The sequence below is a fragment of the Cordyceps fumosorosea genome, assembly GCF_001636725.1.
Source record: "Cordyceps fumosorosea ARSEF 2679 chromosome Unknown scaffold_2, whole genome shotgun sequence".
NCBI lineage: Eukaryota > Fungi > Ascomycota > Sordariomycetes > Hypocreales > Cordycipitaceae > Cordyceps > Cordyceps fumosorosea.
In genome coordinates, this window is record NW_017387302.1 from 1,547,366 (window position 1) to 1,566,624 (window position 19,259).

General features: G+C 55.7%; 9 protein-coding genes across 9 annotated transcripts in view; 5 read left to right on the plus strand and 4 right to left on the minus strand.

Annotated features, from left to right (window-relative positions):
* Nucleotides 1–1,604, plus strand: part of ISF_01640 (candidapepsin-4 precursor) — a gene marked incomplete at both ends in the record, with an annotated part of 3,016 nt that extends 1,412 nt beyond the window's left edge. Inside the window, one exon of the mRNA XM_018845247.1 lies at nucleotides 6–1,604. Coding sequence (XP_018708013.1) covers nucleotides 6–1,604 — 1,599 coding nt within the window. The remainder of the gene's footprint in view (nucleotides 1–5) is intronic.
* Nucleotides 1,605–2,758: 1,154 nt separating this feature from the next.
* ISF_01641 (formate dehydrogenase) lies at nucleotides 2,759–4,561 on the plus strand (the record flags this gene model as incomplete). The annotated part of the gene is made up of 4 exons (XM_018845248.1): nucleotides 2,759–3,025; nucleotides 3,387–3,541; nucleotides 3,600–4,144; nucleotides 4,221–4,561. 4 exons carry the CDS (start codon nucleotides 2,759–2,761, stop codon nucleotides 4,559–4,561), a joined length of 1,308 nt encoding a protein of 435 aa, XP_018708014.1.
* Nucleotides 4,562–5,030: 469 nt separating this feature from the next.
* Nucleotides 5,031–6,954, minus strand: ISF_01642 (amino acid transporter; the record flags this gene model as incomplete). The annotated part of the gene is made up of 2 exons (XM_018845249.1): nucleotides 5,031–5,846; nucleotides 5,914–6,954. 2 exons carry the CDS (start codon nucleotides 6,952–6,954, stop codon nucleotides 5,031–5,033), a joined length of 1,857 nt encoding a protein of 618 aa, XP_018708015.1.
* A 1,406-nt stretch (nucleotides 6,955–8,360) lies between these two features.
* Nucleotides 8,361–8,906, plus strand: ISF_01643 (hypothetical protein; the record flags this gene model as incomplete). The annotated part of the gene is made up of 2 exons (XM_018845250.1): nucleotides 8,361–8,651; nucleotides 8,772–8,906. The coding sequence occupies 2 exons, from the start codon at nucleotides 8,361–8,363 to the stop codon at nucleotides 8,904–8,906; spliced, it is 426 nt and encodes a 141-aa protein (XP_018708016.1).
* A 351-nt stretch (nucleotides 8,907–9,257) lies between these two features.
* Nucleotides 9,258–11,155, minus strand: ISF_01644 (hypothetical protein; the record flags this gene model as incomplete). Its single annotated transcript, XM_018845251.1, has 3 exons — nucleotides 9,258–9,532; nucleotides 10,388–10,678; nucleotides 10,798–11,155. 3 exons carry the CDS (start codon nucleotides 11,153–11,155, stop codon nucleotides 9,258–9,260), a joined length of 924 nt encoding a protein of 307 aa, XP_018708017.1.
* Nucleotides 11,156–14,778: 3,623 nt separating this feature from the next.
* ISF_01645 (FMN-binding split barrel) lies at nucleotides 14,779–15,577 on the plus strand (the record flags this gene model as incomplete). The annotated part of the gene is made up of 2 exons (XM_018845252.1): nucleotides 14,779–15,177; nucleotides 15,251–15,577. 2 exons carry the CDS (start codon nucleotides 14,779–14,781, stop codon nucleotides 15,575–15,577), a joined length of 726 nt encoding a protein of 241 aa, XP_018708018.1.
* A 125-nt stretch (nucleotides 15,578–15,702) lies between these two features.
* On the minus strand, nucleotides 15,703–16,581 carry ISF_01646 (Pyridoxal phosphate-dependent transferase, major domain protein; the record flags this gene model as incomplete). Its single annotated transcript, XM_018845253.1, has 1 exon — nucleotides 15,703–16,581. One exon carries the CDS (start codon nucleotides 16,579–16,581, stop codon nucleotides 15,703–15,705), a length of 879 nt encoding a protein of 292 aa, XP_018708019.1.
* Nucleotides 16,582–16,736: 155 nt separating this feature from the next.
* Nucleotides 16,737–17,148, minus strand: ISF_01647 (hypothetical protein; the record flags this gene model as incomplete). Its single annotated transcript, XM_018845254.1, has 2 exons — nucleotides 16,737–16,896; nucleotides 16,970–17,148. 2 exons carry the CDS (start codon nucleotides 17,146–17,148, stop codon nucleotides 16,737–16,739), a joined length of 339 nt encoding a protein of 112 aa, XP_018708020.1.
* A 237-nt stretch (nucleotides 17,149–17,385) lies between these two features.
* Nucleotides 17,386–19,048, plus strand: ISF_01648 (Flavin monooxygenase-like protein; the record flags this gene model as incomplete). Its single annotated transcript, XM_018845255.1, has 4 exons — nucleotides 17,386–17,519; nucleotides 17,572–17,694; nucleotides 17,745–18,015; nucleotides 18,080–19,048. 4 exons carry the CDS (start codon nucleotides 17,386–17,388, stop codon nucleotides 19,046–19,048), a joined length of 1,497 nt encoding a protein of 498 aa, XP_018708021.1.
* Between the last annotated feature and the right edge of the window lie 211 nt (nucleotides 19,049–19,259).

Below are 19,259 nucleotides of genomic sequence, written 5' to 3' on the forward strand. Positions count from 1 at the left end.
CGCAGAATCGTCCGCCGCAGAATCGTCCGGATGACAGGCCGCAGAATCGTCCCGAGGACAGCTTCCAGAATCGCCCTGAGGACAGCTTCCAGAATCGCCCTAAGGACAGCTTCCAGAATCGTCCTGATGACACACCGCAGAATCGCCCCGGTGGCAAACAACCCGTACCCGGGGAACAACAGGGCGGCAGTAACAGCGGCGTCGACAGCAACAGTCCCGGCAGGGAAGACCAGAGCCGTGGAGGCTCTCCTGCTGATGATACACGCGGTGGTGATGAGAACAGCATCAAGAACCCTCCTGATAACGTCGTCGAGAATCCTGTTGACGGAAAAGCCCCCATCGACAGCAAAGACCCTATAAACAGCAAGAAGCCCGGCAACAACCAGGGCGTAACTGATGGCAACAACCCTGGCGAGGACCCTACCAGCAACAGCCCTGTGAATAACGACGGCGGCAAGAAAAAGGATGGCGGTAGCCAGGAAGCTCCCCAGCAAGAAGCACCAAAGCCAGAAGCCGCCCCCAAGCAAGAGCCCGGCAACAACCAAGGCACACCTGATGGCAACACCCCTAGCGAGGGTCCTGCTATCAACGGCCCTGTGAACGACGGCGGCAAGAAGCAGGATGGCGGCAACGAGGGGGCCCCCAAGCCGGAAGCCCCCAAGCCGGAAGCCCCCAAGCCGGAAGCCCCCAAGCAAGAGCCCGGCAACAACCAAGGCACACCTGATAGCAACACCCCTAGCGAGGGTCCTGCTAGCAACGGCCCTGTGAACGACGGCGGCAAGAAGCAGGATGGCGGCAACGAGGGGGCCCCCAAGCCGGAAGCCCCCAAGCCGGAAGCCCCCAAGCCGGAAGCACCCAAGTCGGCAGCACCGAAGCCAGCACCGACACCAGCAGCACCGAAGCCAGCACCGAAGCCAGCAGCACCGAAGCCAGCAGCACCGAAGCCAGCAGCACCGAAGCCAGCAGCACCGAAGCCAGCAGCACCGAAGCCAGCAGCACCGAAGCCAGCAGCACCGAAGCCAGCACCGAAGCCAGAAGCCCCCAAGAAAGAGGCTCCCAAACAAGAAGCTCCTAAGAAAGAGGCCCCCAAGCCAGAAGCCCCCAAGAAGGAGAACGGCAGCGGACAGCCCGCCAAGCCCAGCGGCGCGATCGATCTCAAGCTCGACCCCCGCAGCGCCGTCACCCTCATGAGCACGGCCGGCGGCGCGATGGCGCTGCCCGCCGCCGTCCTCTCCGGGATGGCCCGCGCGCTCGGCACCAGCTTCTCCGCGACCGACGGCCTCGGTCCCGTCGACTGCGGGCGTCTGGGCGGCGGCGCGGCGCTACTCCTGCGCTTCAGCAACGACACGGTCGAGGCGCGCGTGCCGCTGGCCAACCTGCGCGTCTCCGCCGCGCTTGCGGACCCGGCGCTCGCGGCGCGCGGCCTCTGCGAGGTGGCGGTCCGGCCGGTGCCGGACGGCGGGGCGGAGGTCAACGTGGCGACGCTGCCGTTCTTCGCGGCCGTGTATACGGTGTTCGATCTCGGCAACGGGAGGCTGTGGTTCGCGCAGGCCAAGGGCGACCCAGGCGTGCCAGGCGGCGCGCAGCTGGAAGAGTTCCCTTAACCGTCGGGGTGCCTCTGGACGTTGAGATAATTGTATAGTTCCATAATTAGATATAGAGATAATGTGCTTTCGGTTTTAGAAGATGCTTGAAATTTAATTGTTTTGATACGAGCCGTCTCCTGAAATAGGTGGGTGTTTTTCACTGGTGCCATCAAAGTTGATACAAAACACTAAAAAGCAGTGGGTGTTAGTGGTGCACCCGTCCTCCAGAACTGGTAACCGGCGCGACACTATGGGCTAGCTACAGTACCTACTGTACATACATACAGTGCATACATAGTTATAGCTGAGCTTGGCTTGGTGTGCTGTAGACCTGCAGTCCATGCTTTATTACGTTAGAAGAACTAGAGAGAATGGCATACGGCCTGAACTGAATGCAAGCCACACGGGTTAGGCAAATACATCGCTGCAAGCTGCGCGGGGTTAGGCAAGTATGTAGGCGCGAAGCCGCAGCCAAGTTAGAGGTGTTTAGTGGAGGAAGTGAGGGGATCCTCAAAATACCGAACCCCGAGATTGTTCCATCTCACACCACACCCCACCAACAATCGCGGGTTGGACGGCGTGGGATTTAGTTCGCGGCTGGACAAAGACGAAGCCGGCCGATCCTAGAAAGAAGGGGCAAAGTTAGGGTCACCCAATGCCGAACAAGCTGCGAAGCCATCCCGGCTTCCCTGGTAACACCCGCCGGGCGAATGGCGCGGCCGTTCGCGGGCCTCGTCCTTGGGCCATGACGTTTCCGTGTCGCAGCAGGCAACCCTTTGGGCTACACCCTCCACCCTCTATTATGTGTACCACTTCTTGTAGGACTTTTGAGGTGAGATTGGACGAGGCACCGGGAGGGGGCGTCTCCGCCGCAAAGGAGGGGTAAACAGCTTTGCCCAGACGAACATCGAGAATGAAGCATATATATAGCTGGGCGGTGCTCGCTCACAGCTGCTGCACAATCCCTTCCCCCCTCCCTTTCATTAAGCTTCATCTCTGACACATACAAATTACTTTTCATTTTCCATCTTCCGAAACACGGTAGTCCTAGTGCACCGCATTACTTACTATAAAAGCAAGCTACTTGCATACCTCCCCCCTCCCGCCTTTCGACCTCATATAAACACACACACACACACACACACACACACACACATACAACATCATTCAAAATGGTATCTTTCCGCCCTCTCTCCCGTTCTCTGCCTCTGGCGGCATCGTCTCGCGCGGCATTCTTCCACTCCTGCGCTCCCTCGCCTGTCCTCCGACACGCCGCCTCCGCTGCCACCCGGCGCGCTGCGGCGGCGGCGCCCGTCTTCGGCAAGCTGGGAGCGGCCGCGCCGGCCGCCATGCCCTCATCGTTCCGTGCGCTGACCACTGCCCGCGAAAAGGTCAAAGTTCTTCTTGTTCTCTACGACGGTGGCAAGCACGCCGAGCAGGTTAGTGGTGTTTTTTTTTTTTCTTTTTTTTTTCCCATTGACAGCTTTCCCCCGCCATTTCGCGCCCTGGGATCGAGGCCCTCCCTCTTTTGCTTGGCGTGCCACATCGCCGATGGCAACCAGAACGCAGCAGCATATTGCAGAGTCGGTTACGCAAGGACTTGCTGGACTTTCCTCCCAGCCTGATCTTGCTAGCGTTTCTGCTAGTGATTCAGCCCCCGCGCTTGACACCTCAAGAATGCGGGGGAGGAAGCTCCTGCGGGTCTCCAGATCGACGACGCTATCACTCTTGGAGCCGGGCCGGCTTGCTTCTCATGCTCCAAGTCGGCAAAGATGCTAACATGTTTGATTCTCACACCAGGTTCCTGAGCTCCTCGGCACCACCGAGAACGAGCTCGGCCTCCGCAAGTGGCTCGAGGACCAGGGCCACACCCTCGTCACCACCTCGGACAAGGAGGGCGAGAACTCCAAGTTTGACCAGGAGCTCGTCGATGCCGAAGTCATCATTACCACTCCGTAAGCCGACCTCGTCTCCTTGTATCCCCTCCTCCCTCCCACTAATACCCCCCCGCAGCTTCCACCCCGGCTACCTCACCGCCGAGCGCCTCGCCAAGGCCAAGAACCTCAAGCTCGCCGTCACCGCCGGCATCGGCTCCGACCACGTCGACCTCAACGCCGCCAACAAGACCAACGGCGGCGTCACCGTCGCCGAGGTCACCGGCAGCAACGTCGTCTCCGTCGCCGAGCACGTCGTCATGACCATCCTCGTGCTCATCCGCAACTTCGTCCCCGCCCACGAGCAGGTCGAGCGCGGCGACTGGGACGTCGCCGGCGTCGCCAAGCAGGAGTACGACCTCGAGGGCAAGGTCGTCGGCACCGTCGCCGTCGGCCGCATCGGCGAGCGCGTCCTCCGCCGCCTCAAGCCGTTCGACTGCAAGGAGCTGCTCTACTACGACTACCAGCCGCTGTCCCCCGAGAAGGAGAAGGAGATTGGCTGCCGCCGCGTGGAGAGCCTCGAGGAGATGCTGGCCCAGTGCGACGTCGTCACCATCAACTGCCCGCTGCACGAGAAGACAAAGGGCCTGTTCAACAAGGAGCTGATTAGCAAGATGAAGAAGGGTGAGTCCCCCCCTGCCCCGTGCCCCGTGCCCCCCTTTAGTCATGAGCATTCATGGGAACTAACATGTCCGGCAAGGCTCCTACCTCATCAACACCGCCCGCGGCGCCATCGTCGTCAAGGAGGACGTCGCCGCCGCCCTCGAGTCCGGCCACCTCGCCGGCTACGGAGGCGACGTCTGGTTCCCCCAGCCCGCGCCCCGCGACCACCCGCTGCGCACAGCCAAGAACCCCTTCGGCGGCGGCAACGCCATGGTCCCCCACATGTCCGGCACCTCCCTCGACGCCCAGAAGCGCTACGCCGACGGCACAAAGGCCATCCTCACCAGCTACTTCTCCGGCAAGGAGGACTACCGCCCCGAGGACCTCATCGTCCACAAGGGCGACTACGCCACCAAGGCGTACGGCCAGCGCAAGTAGAGGAAGAGCAGAGCTCTGTCGTCTGCGGTGGGAGGAAAAGGAATTCTCCCGACATTTAATGAAGTGTATTTCTTTGTGCTGACAGTTTGCTGCACCGACATGATCCTGGGCAACGGCTGTGTATATCTATAGGTGTAGCTAGCAATGCATCCTATCAACTTGCTTAAGATCAGCATGTCTGTGCTCGTACTAGTGCTCAGCAGGACTCACCCCATCATGCTCCTAGAATAATTGAATTGTATTGACGTCGTTGAATTAATATTGTAGTATGTACCCAATTGCAGAATACAAGTCGTGGAATGCAGTCCAGGTCCCCCCCAACGCCCGCCTATGCTAATTGTTACTGTAATGGTCATGTTCCAACAAGCTCAATAGAGGAAATAATACAAAAACGAATCTGCAACCTGACAGTTGAAAAGCTCAAACCCTCAGAAGCTGCATGCACACCGTCCGCTCTCCAAGACCACGCTCATTTCCAAAACTGCCACCACTTCTTCTCATGATCGCCCATGCCCTTGCGGTCCCGGCCGTGCACGCGCAGGAAGTAGACGGGCACGCCGGCCACGACGAAGCCCACCACGAGCAGCGTCTGCAGCGGCTGCGCGAACACGGCGCGGCTGAGCAGGAACAAGCTCACGCAGCAGAAGATGATGGGCGTCGTGATCCATGTCTTATATGGGCGGTCAAGGTGGGGCTCGCGCACGCGCAGCACGATGAGCCCGAGGACCGTCAGGAAGTAGAACGTGTACCCCGCGACGCCGTAGAACGTGACGAGCGTCGAGAACTCGCCGACAACGCAGTAGGCCGCGGTGAGCGCGCAGTTGAGCAGCATCGCGTAGACAGGCGTGTAGAAGAGGCCCGTGTCCTCATCGTCGACGCAGCAGCGGCGCAGCGCCTTGGCGAGCCGCGAGCGCGTGCGCTGCGTCGATAGCGCGTCCTCGAGCGGCCGGTCGCCGAAGCCGATGCGCCCAAAGACGGTCGGGATGTAGCCCTCCTTGCCCGCGACGTAGATGAGGCGGCCCGCGGTGAAGGTGGACGAGTTGAGCGCGCCGAAGCAGCTGCAGCTGACGATGAGCGCGATGACGAGCGCGCCGGCGGGGCCGAACACGCGCGAGCCGAAGAGCACGGCTACGGTGTTAGAGCTGTTGATGGCGGGCAGCGGCAGCACGAGGAAGTAGGCCACGTTGGCGAGCACGTAGCAGAGGATGACGAGCGGCATGGCCGTGTGTATGACGCGCGGGAGGTCGCGACTGGGGTTTCGGAACTCGCCAACGACGTAATTGGTCTGTTCAGAGAAGAAAAGGTCAGCATGGCTTCGCTGTTGCGTACAGTTTCAATTTTTCTGCGCTTACATTGTCCCATCCGTCAAATGCCCAGAGCCCGGCATATAGGGCGAGGGCCCACGCGGACAGGTCACTCGAGGTGCCCTCGAACCAGTCGTGCTTCTTCCACTCCAACGTGGGCTCGCCCGTCAGGGTGTGTCCGGTGATGGCGACGACAATTCCCGTGACAGTGATGAAGATGAGGGCGACAAACTTGAGAAACATGAGCCAGTCATTGACTCGGGTGCCGACGCGCGTAGAAATGCAGTTTAGCAGGGTCACGGCGAAGATGCCGACGAGCGCGACGGCCTTGCAGACCCAGGGACTTATGGTTTCAGCGTCGGCGCCGATGGCGGCCCGGACTAGGTACTCGCCCATGATGATGGCGATGATGGCCGCGCTGCCGGGCTTGAGGACGAGCACGGCGGCCCAGGTGAAGAGGAAGCCGGCGAGCTCGCCAAAGGTCTTGGCGAGGTAGACCTGCGCACCGCCGTTGAGGGGGATGGCGCCGCCGAGCTCGGCGAACGACGCCGCGCCGGTCCAGGCGAGCAGCCCGGCGACGACCCAGACGACCAGCCCGGCGCCGGCGGAGCCCACCCGCGAGCTGACCTGGCTGGGCGATGAGAAGATGCCGGAGCCGATGATGAGCCCGACGATCAGCGACAGGCCGTTGAGGTAGGAGAGGGTCTTGTGCTTCTCGAGGGAGCCGCCGCCGAGCGTGCCGCCGCGGCGCCCGGCCGAGGTGGGCGCGCCGATGGGCGCGTAGCCGCCCGCGCCGGCGGTCGACGACAGCGGAAACAGGTTGGCGGCAAAGTCAAAGGTGGACGAGACCGAGTAGGAGCGGCCGAGGCGCGCGCCGGCCGGGTTGTCGCGGTCGAGGGGGTCCTCCTCCTCGACGAGGGAGAGCCGCCGCGACGAGGAGATGCTGGGTCGCGAGGACAGTTCTGATGATGTTGACGTGGCAGCGGCGGTGCCGGCGCCATTGTCGTGCATGACGCTGGACGAGGCGAGGGAGGCGAGCTCGAGCGAATCGCGCGTCTGCGACGGCAGCCCGCCGTTGTATGCGGGCATCGTGTGTGTGTGGAGGTCGTCGGTTTGTATCGGGGCTGGCTATCGAAATGGATGGGATCGCAGCACGGGGATGGGGAGAGTCGGAGGGCCTTCTACTGACGGCCCATAACGCATTCGATGGCGAGACGGTTCGGTAGCGTGGTGAGGGGGAGGAGCTGCAGTCGCGAATCAGGAGGTGTGGTTGTTTGAATGTCGTCCATGCGCTGGCCTGACTGCAGGCAGTGTGGTGCTTGCCAGTGGCCAAGACACAAGGCGTCGGGATGCTTGGTCCTGCGATTCGACTTGTGCAGGTAATGGGGAATCGTAAAATCAGATGCTATAGCTGATGCACGCTGAAAACTGTCGAGTTTGGGCGATGGAAAATTGAAGCCTGGACAAAAGGGGATGAGGAGAGACGATGCTGTTTGGTGGGTTTAAAATTGGTACCAAATGATACGCTGGCCAAATCGTGGTCATTTTTATTAGCGACTTTTCGGTTATCACCGCACTTGACACTCTCGCAATAGGGGTTGAAGGAACGACAGGCCAACGATCATTTCTACACGTTATTAATCTATCCCATTATGCTCTCATATTTCTCCTCCCATTTTCGGATTTCCCTGTATTTTTATTTTTTATTTTTTCCAATTTTACTTGAACTCAAAAGTTTCCCAGTACGACCTCGTTCAAATTGGGCGTCGGCCAGAAAGCTAACTCGTCCTCTAACACTATCTAGCATGGAACCGTAAATTTCAGGGAACTGCCGTCTCCCATTCCCAAAAAGGGGGAAAGAAAAGAAAACGGAGAAAAAGTCATGGATGGTATCTTTGCTTTCGCAATCGCTAAATCCTAGTGGTGCTTCCACCTCGTAGCTCCTGCAAGGGAGCAGGAACGCGTCTCAAAAGTCAGACAATGGCGTTTCGTTTAACGTCAGCTGCCTCTAAAACGCATTAGTTAGTATATAATCGACGCTAACCACCGAAATACACGATTGATGGCTCAAATACTGACTCTTGTGATTCATCTTCTATGAGATTGAAACGGTACCCTGTAGCTAGGTGTAGGGTAATCAATGTACTCTGCCAGAGCAGTGAGGAGTGGCTCAGTAGTTGAGCAAATCTCACAGAAATTTATCAGACAACACCTCATCCTATGCTTACTTATCTAATACTTATCCTTGGTTTTATTTCCTTTTCCAAAATTTATTTCCTTTACAAATTGCCCTCTTCCTTTTATTTTTAGTCCGGCGCGCTGTATTAGCCAAGTCGTGAACGTCTTCGTTAGGTAATCCCTGCTCATTGGTGGAGCCAACCTTGCACCTCATCTCAAGCTTCTCTTCGCAACCACATCCCGTCTTCTCACACCAACATCGCCACCAAGTCTCATCCAATCTCATTCAATCAGTGGCTAATTCACAAGTAGCAGCCATGCCGTCCGACGACTACTCACTGTCGCGCGGCGGTGGCGGCGCCCTGAAACTAAAAGGCGCCAAGGTCGACAAGAAGAAGAAGAAGAAGAAGAGCCGCGCAAAGACGGACGTTGAGAAGAACCTCTCCGCTGGCGGTGACGGCGGCGAAGACGACGACGCATCTTCCTCTAAGGAACTTGTCGCGAGGAACCGCGATGCAAGCCAGGAAGCGGGCGATGATGACGAGGATGTGACGCCGACGCAAAAGACGGAGTCGCAGCAGCAGCACGAAGAGGCCAAGAAGAAGAGAGTACGTTTCACCCATGTCTACTCCGATATGCTTATACTTTCGCCGTTTCGTCTACTTTTTCGTTTGGTTTCATTGCCCTTCATGCCTTTTCAATGAATACATTTATGCTAATCGTCATAGCTGCTCAAAATGGCAGAAAAGTCGGGATCCCGCCCTGAACTGCTAAAGACACACAAAGAGCGCGTCGAAGAACTCAATACCTATCTTTCCAAACTCAGCGAGCATCACGACATGCCCAAAATTGGACCCGGCTAGCCTTTTACGTTTGCACAGTTTGCCACTAGTTTTGTATCTCGGCCCATCATCTCGGCGTCTGGCGTTGGCCGCCTTCATTTTCAATACACACGTTCAACATGGCGCAGCCGTAATTAGTGCATGTGCAATCTTAGTCTATGGACATTCCATCATAAATCAGTGTAGCCGGCCGTGTTCGGCACCGATCCAAATCTATCTTTTCACAACCCCATTACTTCCAACCCCAAGTAGTATGCCAACTGGTAAGGAAACTAAAAGAGATGCTATGACGCCATGAATAAATAGTAAAATTGTCAATTTTCCTCCACTCCTGGTTCCAAAAGACGCAGCTTGTAGTGCATGCTGGTCAGCTTAAATCATCATCACGCCGGCAATGATGCCCGCCACACCAACAGCCACGGAACCAGCAGCGCCACGGCCATTGGCAGCGTTCTGCAGGCTAGGATCGGTTGAGCCAGTCGATGAAGGGCGAATCTCAACCCAAGAAGTCGATGTAATGGTCTCAATACCGCCGTCGCCGTTGGTTCGTGTAAAGGTTTCCTGCACAGCGCTCGAGGTAGTGACGGTGCCGGTGGTGATCGTGCGACGCGGAGTAGTCTCGGAGGGAGTAGATGAGGTACTTGGTGCTGTGAAAATGTTAGATCTTGAGTATGAACGATAACCGAGATATAACGTGGGCGAAGTTAGACGAATGGCTCTTCAGAAGGGAACCAGATCAAGTGCTCTACAAAGAAAAGCTTCTATATAGGCTTTGAAATGAGGCACGGGATAAGTTGAGCGGGAATGACGCCTGGCAAACCTAGGTGCAGACCGCTTGGCAACTTCACTGGCGCTAGACGTGTTATCCAATGTTTGATAGCATCTGTGAGGATACTGAAGAGCCAGTGATAGACTGCACTTCTAAAAGCAAACCTCAAAGCTCCCGCCCTGTGGAGTAGATTTGCGCTGAAAGGGAGATGTGACAAAGCCATGAGAATGGCAGCGAAGGTAGAGGAGAAGAGGGGATATAAATAAACGAGAGTAAAGCGAAATTTGCAGTATCTGCGTTCAATGGGCATGATGAACTAGATATCATGTTGGAGACACAAATTGGGGGAGGGGCGGAAAATGGAATAATGCTTTGCCGTGAATCATAGGGTGCTTCATAAGGGAAGAAATGGAGGGGTCAAGAGCGAGACTATGGGAGCAAAGATTTAAGGCAAGGCTGGGGGCTTGATCTTCTCAAGGAGCTGGAGGGAAAGACTGACGTGGAGGATCAGATGATGCAGACGGAGAAGAAGAAGAAGAAGACGAAGGAGGAAGAGACGAGGTTAAGGGTTGCTCTGCAAAAGAAGAAGACTGACGTGAAGTAGAAGATGTCGAAGAAGGGGTAGGGGGAGGCACAGACGATTCTGGTACAGACGTACCAGATGAGAAAGTAGTTGGAGTATTAGGAGAAGAAGAAGAAGCAACTTCGGTGGTTGAAGTTGTAGGAGACGTACCCGAGGTGGAGACCGGAGGAGGAGCCGATTGTGAGGTCGATTTAGAGCTGGAGGGAGGGGCCTGGGAAGTCGGGACAGATGTTGGCGGGTTGCTTGAAGGACCTTGTGAAGACGCCGGGGGAGACGAGACCGGGCTGGATGAACTCGGCGAAGAAGCAGGCGAGGAAGATCCGGGCTCCGATTTTCCGGTTGATGAAGTCCCAGTAGGGCTGCCGCCAGGCTGGTGAACCGTCTCAGTTGTCACGACTGTTGAAGTGACGGTGTTGTCAACGGTCTGGGTAGCGCCAGTGTCTGCGAAGGCGTTAGTACAAGCCATTTGACGCCGATGGCTGGCGCAGAGATGGGCTCAATTGATTGAGTAGAGTTGGACCACACCAATTGACCAATCATTGGGGGAAATAATGACTTACTGCTCTGCTGGCTCTCGCTGGCCTGGTTCGAGTTGGCGGGCGGGATGGTGGTATTACTTCCAGTAGCCTGGCGCTTGTCAAGGATGACGGCGTGGTTCTGGACAGCACCTGCACGACGGCAGGGTCCGCCAGCGGCGGCCAGGCCCATCAAGGCCACGAGGCCAATGAAGGCAATGATAAGAAATCGACGAAGAGGCGACATTTTGCGGTTCTCCTGTGTTCCGGGGCAGGTATCGGGATGTCCAAGGGCGCGGTCTCCAAAACCTCTTCCAGAACGTTGCGACTTTTCTTCTTCCTGGTGCTGCTTTCTCAGTAGTCCAGCCTCAAGAGAGGTGTCGTGCTGCATGTCGGAGGACATTTCTGTATATATATTATGCAGAAAGGAAGAGAAGATAAGAGGAGGAAGAAGAGGAAGCGCAAGTTCAGTTCAAGGTGCAGAAGAAGCAGGGTCGGAGCGGGAAAAAAGCGGTCCCAACAAGTTTTGGCTTGCCTCAGAGGAAGAAAGTAGGCGGGCAAGCTTGCGATCAGGTTCTGTGTGATGTGCAACGATGGTTGGTGTGTGGTGTGTGCGTATACGTCGTGCGATGCTGTCTGCCGACGAGATGGAGAGGAAGGTTGTAGATGAATGACGGCAGGTATGGGTGGGTTGCAGTGTGTTTGCAGGCAGCCTGACTGTCTGAGAGACTTCTGTGGGTGGTGGTGGTGGTGGTGGTGGTGCCGTTTGCTGCAGTGCTGTGGCAGCTGTGAGGTGGCGGGCAGCTTGAGGTGCTCCGCTTTCGCTGAAGGTGGACCTGGGCCGGAGGAGGACAATGGGGCAACCCGGCCTTTCTTTTTTTCTTGGTCTGCTGGGCGCGGAGGGGCCGTGTTGCCGACAATGGAGCTGTTTACACGAGGTGGTGAGATCGCTAGTCGGAGCTTGGGTGGAAAGTTTTGGTGGTGGTGGATTTAAAAATAACCAGGGTGGTGTTGGTGGTGGTATTGGTGGTGGTGCGGGTACCTATGTATTGTATGTACATAGGTTGGGATGGAAGGAGGCGGCGCAGCAAGGTACATACATAGATACTCAGGTTGATTTCATGGGTGAAAGCGAGACAAGGCGGCAATTGTCGGCGTGTATATCAATGTGCGAAGTGCTCCGTAAATCGGGCTGGGACAGCAAGCCTGAAGTTCATTTCGTAACATCAAACAATACCCATGGATGTCCTTTGTGATTCACATAATCAGCTCGGTATCGCCATCTGAGTCCCGAAAAGCCCAGTTCGACGCCACAGCCTGGGCGAGGCCCACAATGACAGCATCTTGTAACGCTTTGCAGTGCAATTGCCCTTGGGCTGCTGGGGGCTGTAACCGCGCTATTATCATCATGGCTGCCCGGAGCCACTGGGCCGGCACTAACTGAGACCGTATCGCCAACTGCCTCCCGTCCCAGCTTCGCCCCAAGGCAGCCGCCTCTGTAATTCTAGTCTATATCCGTACTTCCCATTCTTATGATAGAATGGTGACCGAATTTATTGCCTTTCCCTTTCATTTTCTTTTAGACGCACCATCCTAATAACCCAGCTCGGCTCGCTTAGGTGTGGCGCGTCCAGTCGGTGGGACAGCCAGCGTCAGCCAAGCCACCGAAATGCCTTGGAAGAATACGAGACATGTCAACCTCTCTTCTCCAACCTCGTTTTGCTGTCTTGCTAGTTTTAGCGTGCAGCTACGACACCCGTGCAACCACCATCATGCCTGATTCCTATTGCATCTCACGAACAACGCAGGATGCCCTTTGTTAATTCTTCGCGGCCTGCTGCCGAGTATGGCCTGCATTGACATGTGCGGAACGCACTACACCGTGGTCGCGTCCGCGCCGAGAGTCTGCCCCTGGAAGCAAACGACAACGAGAACGTCGTCACCAACATTCAACCACTGAACAAATAGCCTTGCCGTTGTTACAAATCGCTGCCCGGCTGTCATGGTCCGATGCACTAGTTCGAAACCGTAACGATCCGTGGGCAGGCCGCGCTACGCTACCAGCACCAGTCTCAGCCCTTGTTGCGTTGTTCCCTGCCTGTTTCCTGGCATCACGACTTTAGCACCAGAACCCAAAGCCCGACTATAGCTAGAAACCCCAGGCAACACCCGCCAAGTCCGGACCTCGGGCTCAGAGCTCGGCGGGCCTGCATAAAAAAACTGAGCTTCCCTCGCTTCGTTCAGCTCGACAAGCCCACAGAGCGCGGACTGTGCCCACAGCCTGGTGGACTGGTGGTGCCACCTTCTTCAGCGTCTGTACCCAGTGCGCGGCGGCGTAAACTTTGTCACGCCCAACAGGCTGGCTCCATCAGCGATAGGTCCGCATCGAATGCCAGCTTGTATTCTGCCAGCTACGGTATCCAGCTGAGCTGTTGTGCTGGCATAGCCCGATTCGCCTCCACCTATTGCCGTTTCTGTGGCGCGCTGTGAGGCTCTGCTTGGGCTATTACGGGTTGCTTCCATCATCAGCTGGGAAGCCTCGATCATGCTGCGCCTAGTTCTCATGGCACATAAAAGTCATGATGAATCGGCACCCCAATCATATTTCTAAGCCTATGGAGTAGTACTTTACGCCTCAGTGAGTGCAGCCTTTGTCTATTACTTGGGTTTCTGGTCCGTTCGTTACTCGTCCATGCTACTGTTGAAGCCCAACTTGCCCCATTGCTGAGGGCAAAATTCAGTGGCTGGTGAGACATTCTCTGACAAGACCTGACAGCTTCTGCAGCCTGCCCGAGCCTGCCCGCCAACCCGTCCCAGCGGCCCCGTAAAAGAAGTTCCGCGCCAGCCGACTACTCCATCCCAAGCCCCCCATAGCTCTTGTTGGCGAACGTCGTCGAATGATTCCATACTGTTGACAGCTTAACGACATCAACAATATGAGCTGGGCGAGGGGGATAGGCGGGAAACAGGTAAGGAAAGAGAACCCGTTTCATATAGCAACTATCGTCTGCAATAGTTTGCCATGCGACAAAGTCCGCATCGCGAACTGATATAGACACGCCCCGTATAGAGCACGAGTCAAAAACGTTGCCGCATAATGTTGCGCAATGCGTTTAACTCTCTAGTCAGCTGCTTCTGCCATCCATCACAGTACGTCATTCTCTGGAATTCCGTGTACATATTTGGGGCCTTTGGGAATATTGACAAAGTGGAAGCGACGAGCCTTGGCAAACTCTGGTTCCCCATACAGGCCTGTCGATGTTACGTTCGCCTGGTGAGCCAGCTAGTTTGCGAGCGTAGCCAGCTGCATCTGAAAGTTCAAGCCATGAGTCCGCTATCAACGTCCAGATTAGAGCAGCGCATCACGAAAAAAACAGACCGACTGTCGATCATTTCTCCAGCGATGCGCCTTCTTTCCGTCTGCGCGTGGGCCACTATCTGGCTGCGAGTTCGAGAGGTAGATATCGCTCCACCACAACTGCGGTTTGGATAGCATTGTGGGTGTAACGACAGTGCGGCAGCTCACTCATATTGCTGTATCAGACCTGCATATCTAAAATTTGTCGTCATTATTGATAAAAATTAGTTCTAATAATAACAGCAGACAATATCAACGATGCTTAAGAGCCAAAAGGAAAGGTAGGCGGTACTTGTACTGCTCAGTGAGAGCACACTTTCAACATTTCCACTTGCCTCTTACCTCGCGTCTCATATTCACACCTTCACAGCCAAACGGAATCTCGCTCTTATTTCTGCTTGGCCAGCGGTACAGACAGGAGATGCATAAAAGCGGCGTATGCGACACTGTGCCGTCCGCATCCCAAAAATTCAGCGCCTCGCTATGTAGACAGAAGATGGGTGAAAGCGGCGTATTGGGCTCTGGGCCACCCACACACAAAATCCCAGCGCCTACCCTCTTGCGAAATTGGCGCCGCGAAATTGGCTCATCATCCGTGTTCGAGCTTCACACGTTAGGCAATCGACGTATTGCTCATCAATATCCGTGAAGTGAACGAGATTAGCAAGATGAGCCCACATGAGTCGAGAGCCACGCTCTCAGACAGCATGAGGGACTGGGCCTTGCGCCAACCTATGTTTTTCGTGGCCTCGGCACCACTACGTGGCCGCCATGTCAATCTTTCACCCAAGGGTCTTCCAGAATCATCGCTCGCCGTCATAAACTCTGGTCAGGTCGCATACATCGACTCGATCGGCACCGGATGCGAAACAATCGCCCACGTCCGCGAGAATGGTAGGGTGACACTGCTGTTCTGCTCTTTCGACAAGGTCCCGCGCATCCTGCGTCTCTATTGCGCCGGCACCGTCGTAGAAATTGATGTACCCGAATATGCTATTTGGTTGAAAAAGTTGGGGGAGAAGAAGCTGGTCGCTGCCCGGGCCATCATTGTCCTCGACATCTTCAAGGTTTGTTGCGCCTCAACCCGCGCGCGTTAACGCGACAAGAACCAGGTTGGAACTGACATCTGACTCGGCACAGGCACAGTTGTCGTGCGGATTTGGCGTTCCGTATCTAGGCCTCGATCCTGATGCAGCGGCAAAGGAACCTACACCGCGCCTGCTCACGCGTCCGCGGCTGGACCAGTTTGGCCAATACACCGTCGATCGAGGCCAGTTGCAGGACTACAAAAAGAGACACAACACTAGAAGCTTGGACGGGCTTCCCGGACTTCATTGCGCTCTCCGCGACAGCGGCCAGAGCGTTTGGTGGGCCGAGTGTCAAAACTGGCACTGTCGGCATCAGCCTACAATCGAACGGGTTCAGATGGGCATCATACTTGGGCTGCTTCTCCTATTAGCTCTCTAGGTTTGAAACTGCAGTGGATCTATGTAAACCTCGTTCTGAATGCATCTCGAATGGCCATCAAAGTGTGTACTTCATCCGACGCGTGGTCGGCGTCAGCGAGTTTGGTTCTGCCCAACTCCCAACCACTACTGTCGGTCCTCAGACTGGATCTGGTTGACGACTGTGTCAAGCTCATGACAAACGGTCTTGACCTCTTCAATAGTATTGTAGTGAACAATGCTAATGCGGATCAATCCGTCGCGGCTGTCTGGTCTTAGAACGTCTCGCGTCGGTCGAGGCGCGAGACACTCGCCCGCAATGAGGCGGACTCGATTTCTCGAGTTGATGCGCGAAACCACGTTGCCCGATTGCTGGCCGCGGACTTCAAACGTAATGATGGACACGCGCTGCGTCGGGTCTGACGTCTGCCTCCCAAAAACACGGTACGTGGTGGGCTTGCCGAGGAGGTGGTCGAGCACAATTTTGGTCAGGAGGGTTTCCTGCCTCACTACGGTCTCCCACCCGACCGCATCCTGCAAGTAGCGAACGATGGGGCCGCACATGCTCTGCATCTCAAACGAATGCATGCCTAGGGCCAGCTTGCCTTCGAGCGAGCTGGTAGGGATGAAGAAGTGGTTTAGGCTGGTCATGTACCGGTCCTGCGCCGAGCGGCTGCCATACAGGGTCGCAAAGTGCGGCCCAAATACCTTGTACCAACTGAAGCAGTAAAAGTCGACGTCGAGGGCCTTGACGTCGACAGGCCGGTGTGGTATGCACGCCACCCCGTCCACGATGAGCATGCAGCCTGGGGCTTCGTGGACAACACGGGCGACTTCCCGGATAGGATGGATGCTTCCGATGACGTTGGACACGTGGTTGCAGGTCACTATGCGAGTTTTGGGCGTCATTAGTCGTTTTAGAGTCTCAACACTCAGGCGCGGGTCATCTGGGTCGTCCTGGTTTGGAGACCACCACTTTATCGCGACGCCAAGGTCTTTCGCGAGGTGAATCCAGGCGCTGGCCATCGCCTCGTGGCATAGGGTCGAGCATATGATCTCGCAATCATTGTTCAAGTATCCTTTGAGAGAGAGCCCAAGCAGCCGAAATAAGCAAGTTGTTGACTGGCCGAATGCTGCAGAATCGGGCGGTGTCAGAAGTTGCAGCATATGAAGCCGCGGCGCTACCCGTGGTGAATCATTGATGACTTACTGATTTCATCGGGACTTGCATTCAAGAATCCAGCGACCGTGTCTTTATTATTCTTGTATGCATATATTGCTGCCATGCTCTTCGGATCCGATCCTCCGGGCATTGGCATTGACTGCATGAGCGTGCTGGCGCTATATTTTCAATCAGCGCAGCTCAATCGTCAACACTCGCCGTGCTGAATTGTGTTCAACGGCACTCGCGCACCTTTCGATTGCGTCTTTCAGAACAACGGTTCCGGAAGCATTATTGAAAAGCGCTGTTCCTTCCGGTAGCCCTGGGAATCGCGCTCTGATCTCAGCAATATTGACGGCATCTTGTGGGCTCGTGTCTAACGTATCGTTGACGCTTCTGTCGACACCGCTGCAAGAGGTTTCAAGGACCATGGTCGCCGTATCTGATTCGACTCTTTATTCTCTCGAAATGAACAATATGGTTGGTATCCGCAGCGACAATCAGCCTTTTTTTTTAAGACGTTGGCTTCGCACCCTGGAAGTCCGCGCCAAATTGGCGCCAGGTTGCATGACATCAGCGCCCTAACTCAGAGTGAGTTCATGAGGATGGAAGGGAATCCGAGATGAGTTACGCACTGAAGCTTGAAGATTGACCTACGATACAAAGTGATGGAGTACTCAGCAACACAACGCGTCGCTATCCTTGGCGCGGGAGCCAGTGGTATATTCTCGGCGGCCCATCTCATCGCCAGCGGTATCGAGGTTGAAGTGTTCGAGCGCAATGCTGCCCCTGGTGGCGTATGGTTAGCTACAGCACGATGCACCATAATAGCCACGGTAACTAACACGAGCTAGGCTTTATGATGAAAGGCCAGCTCTTCCCCCGCCGTTCCCGTCTATAAAGGCGTCCAAGGCAGATGCACCATTGGCGGCCTGCGAGGACGGCGAAGATGTCACTCTCCGGCGTGCTCCACCAGGGTATGTTTGAGTGGTTATTGTAGAAGATGCAAAGCTAAGCCTCATGATAGACCATGTTATCGGAATCTCCGAACCAATGTTCCCTCGCAGCTCATGGCGGTTAAGCTGCTGGACATGCCGCTGTCTACCCCTGAATACGTGCCGCACGAGAGAGTCCTTGCCTACCTTCAGGAAATCTACTTTAGATATGGAGTCGACAAAGCTACGACTTACGGAGCGCTGGTTGAGGAGGTTAAGAAGGTCGGGGAGAAATGGGCAGTGGCATGGACGACATCGCAAAAGCACCACGCAAACGGCCATCTCGAGGTAGATCACACATCGGTGAGTGGTATCAATCAATATGAACTTCAGTATTACTGCTAATCAATGTGCTGCCGAAATATAGTATTTCGATGCGGTGGTGGTAGCGACGGGTCACTACCACGCCCCCCGTGTCCCTGACATACCTGGCCTCTCGACGATCGGGAAGCACTTTCCGTCGCGAGTGATGCATTCGAAACAATACAGACGGCCGGAGGGTCTCAGCGACAAGGTGAAAATTGCCCCCAAGAACTCAGATGGGCCTGCCTATGCTAACATAGAGCAATCCTGCAAGAATGTCTTAATTATTGGCGGCGGCGTCTCGTCTATTGACATCGCCAAGGACATGACCACGGCGCGGCATATATACCAAAGCACAAGAAACAGCGGGTTTGACTTGGACGCTCGAATGCTGCCCCAAAACGCAAGTCGCGTGGATGAGGTGGTCTCTTTTGAAATGCAAGACAGCGACCGTGTTCTGGGCGACGACGAGCCACTACCCGTCTCGGCGACAATGTCCAATGGGGAGACCCTACGCGGAATAGACTCTATCCTGTGCTGCACCGGATATCACATTAGCCTGCCGTTTTTCCAGCATCTCCATGACGACGACATGCGCCCGGAGGATGCCGACGACGCCGTCCTGGTGACGGACGGCGCCCAGGTGCACAACCTCCACAAGGACATTTTCTACATTCCCGATCCCACGCTCGCATTCATCGGGCTTCCAACCTACACTTTTACGCACTCCGTGTTTGACTTCCAGGCAATCACCATCGCCCACGTCTTCTCCGGCATCGCCGACCTGCCGGGACGGGCGGAGGCGCGGGAGGAGTATCTGGACAAGGTCAGGAAACTGGGGGTGGGCAGGAAGTTTCACTCACTTCTCAGCAAGGAGGAGGTTTATGTGAATGACCTCGTCTCGTGGATGAACAAGGCGAGAATTGGTCGGGGTTTGGCCCTGATTGATGGATTTTCCGCAAACTGGTTCGCAGCAAAGGATGCGCTGCGGAAGAGATACCAGGAGCAGTCCAAGACGGGAGACTTTTCCTGATGGCCATTCGATATTCATTATCGCAAGTTGCGGCGATTATGCCGTAATTGACACTCTGTTTGGAAGTATTCAAGGTGGCTGGCTGCAAGTGAAGAAGTGGGCGGCGCCTACATAGGCCTACGCAGGCGCCAATAGTTTTTATCAACAGAATTAAAGTTGTAAATGCAACAAGGCACTTACAAAAAGGCCCTCAATACAAGCCGATGTCATT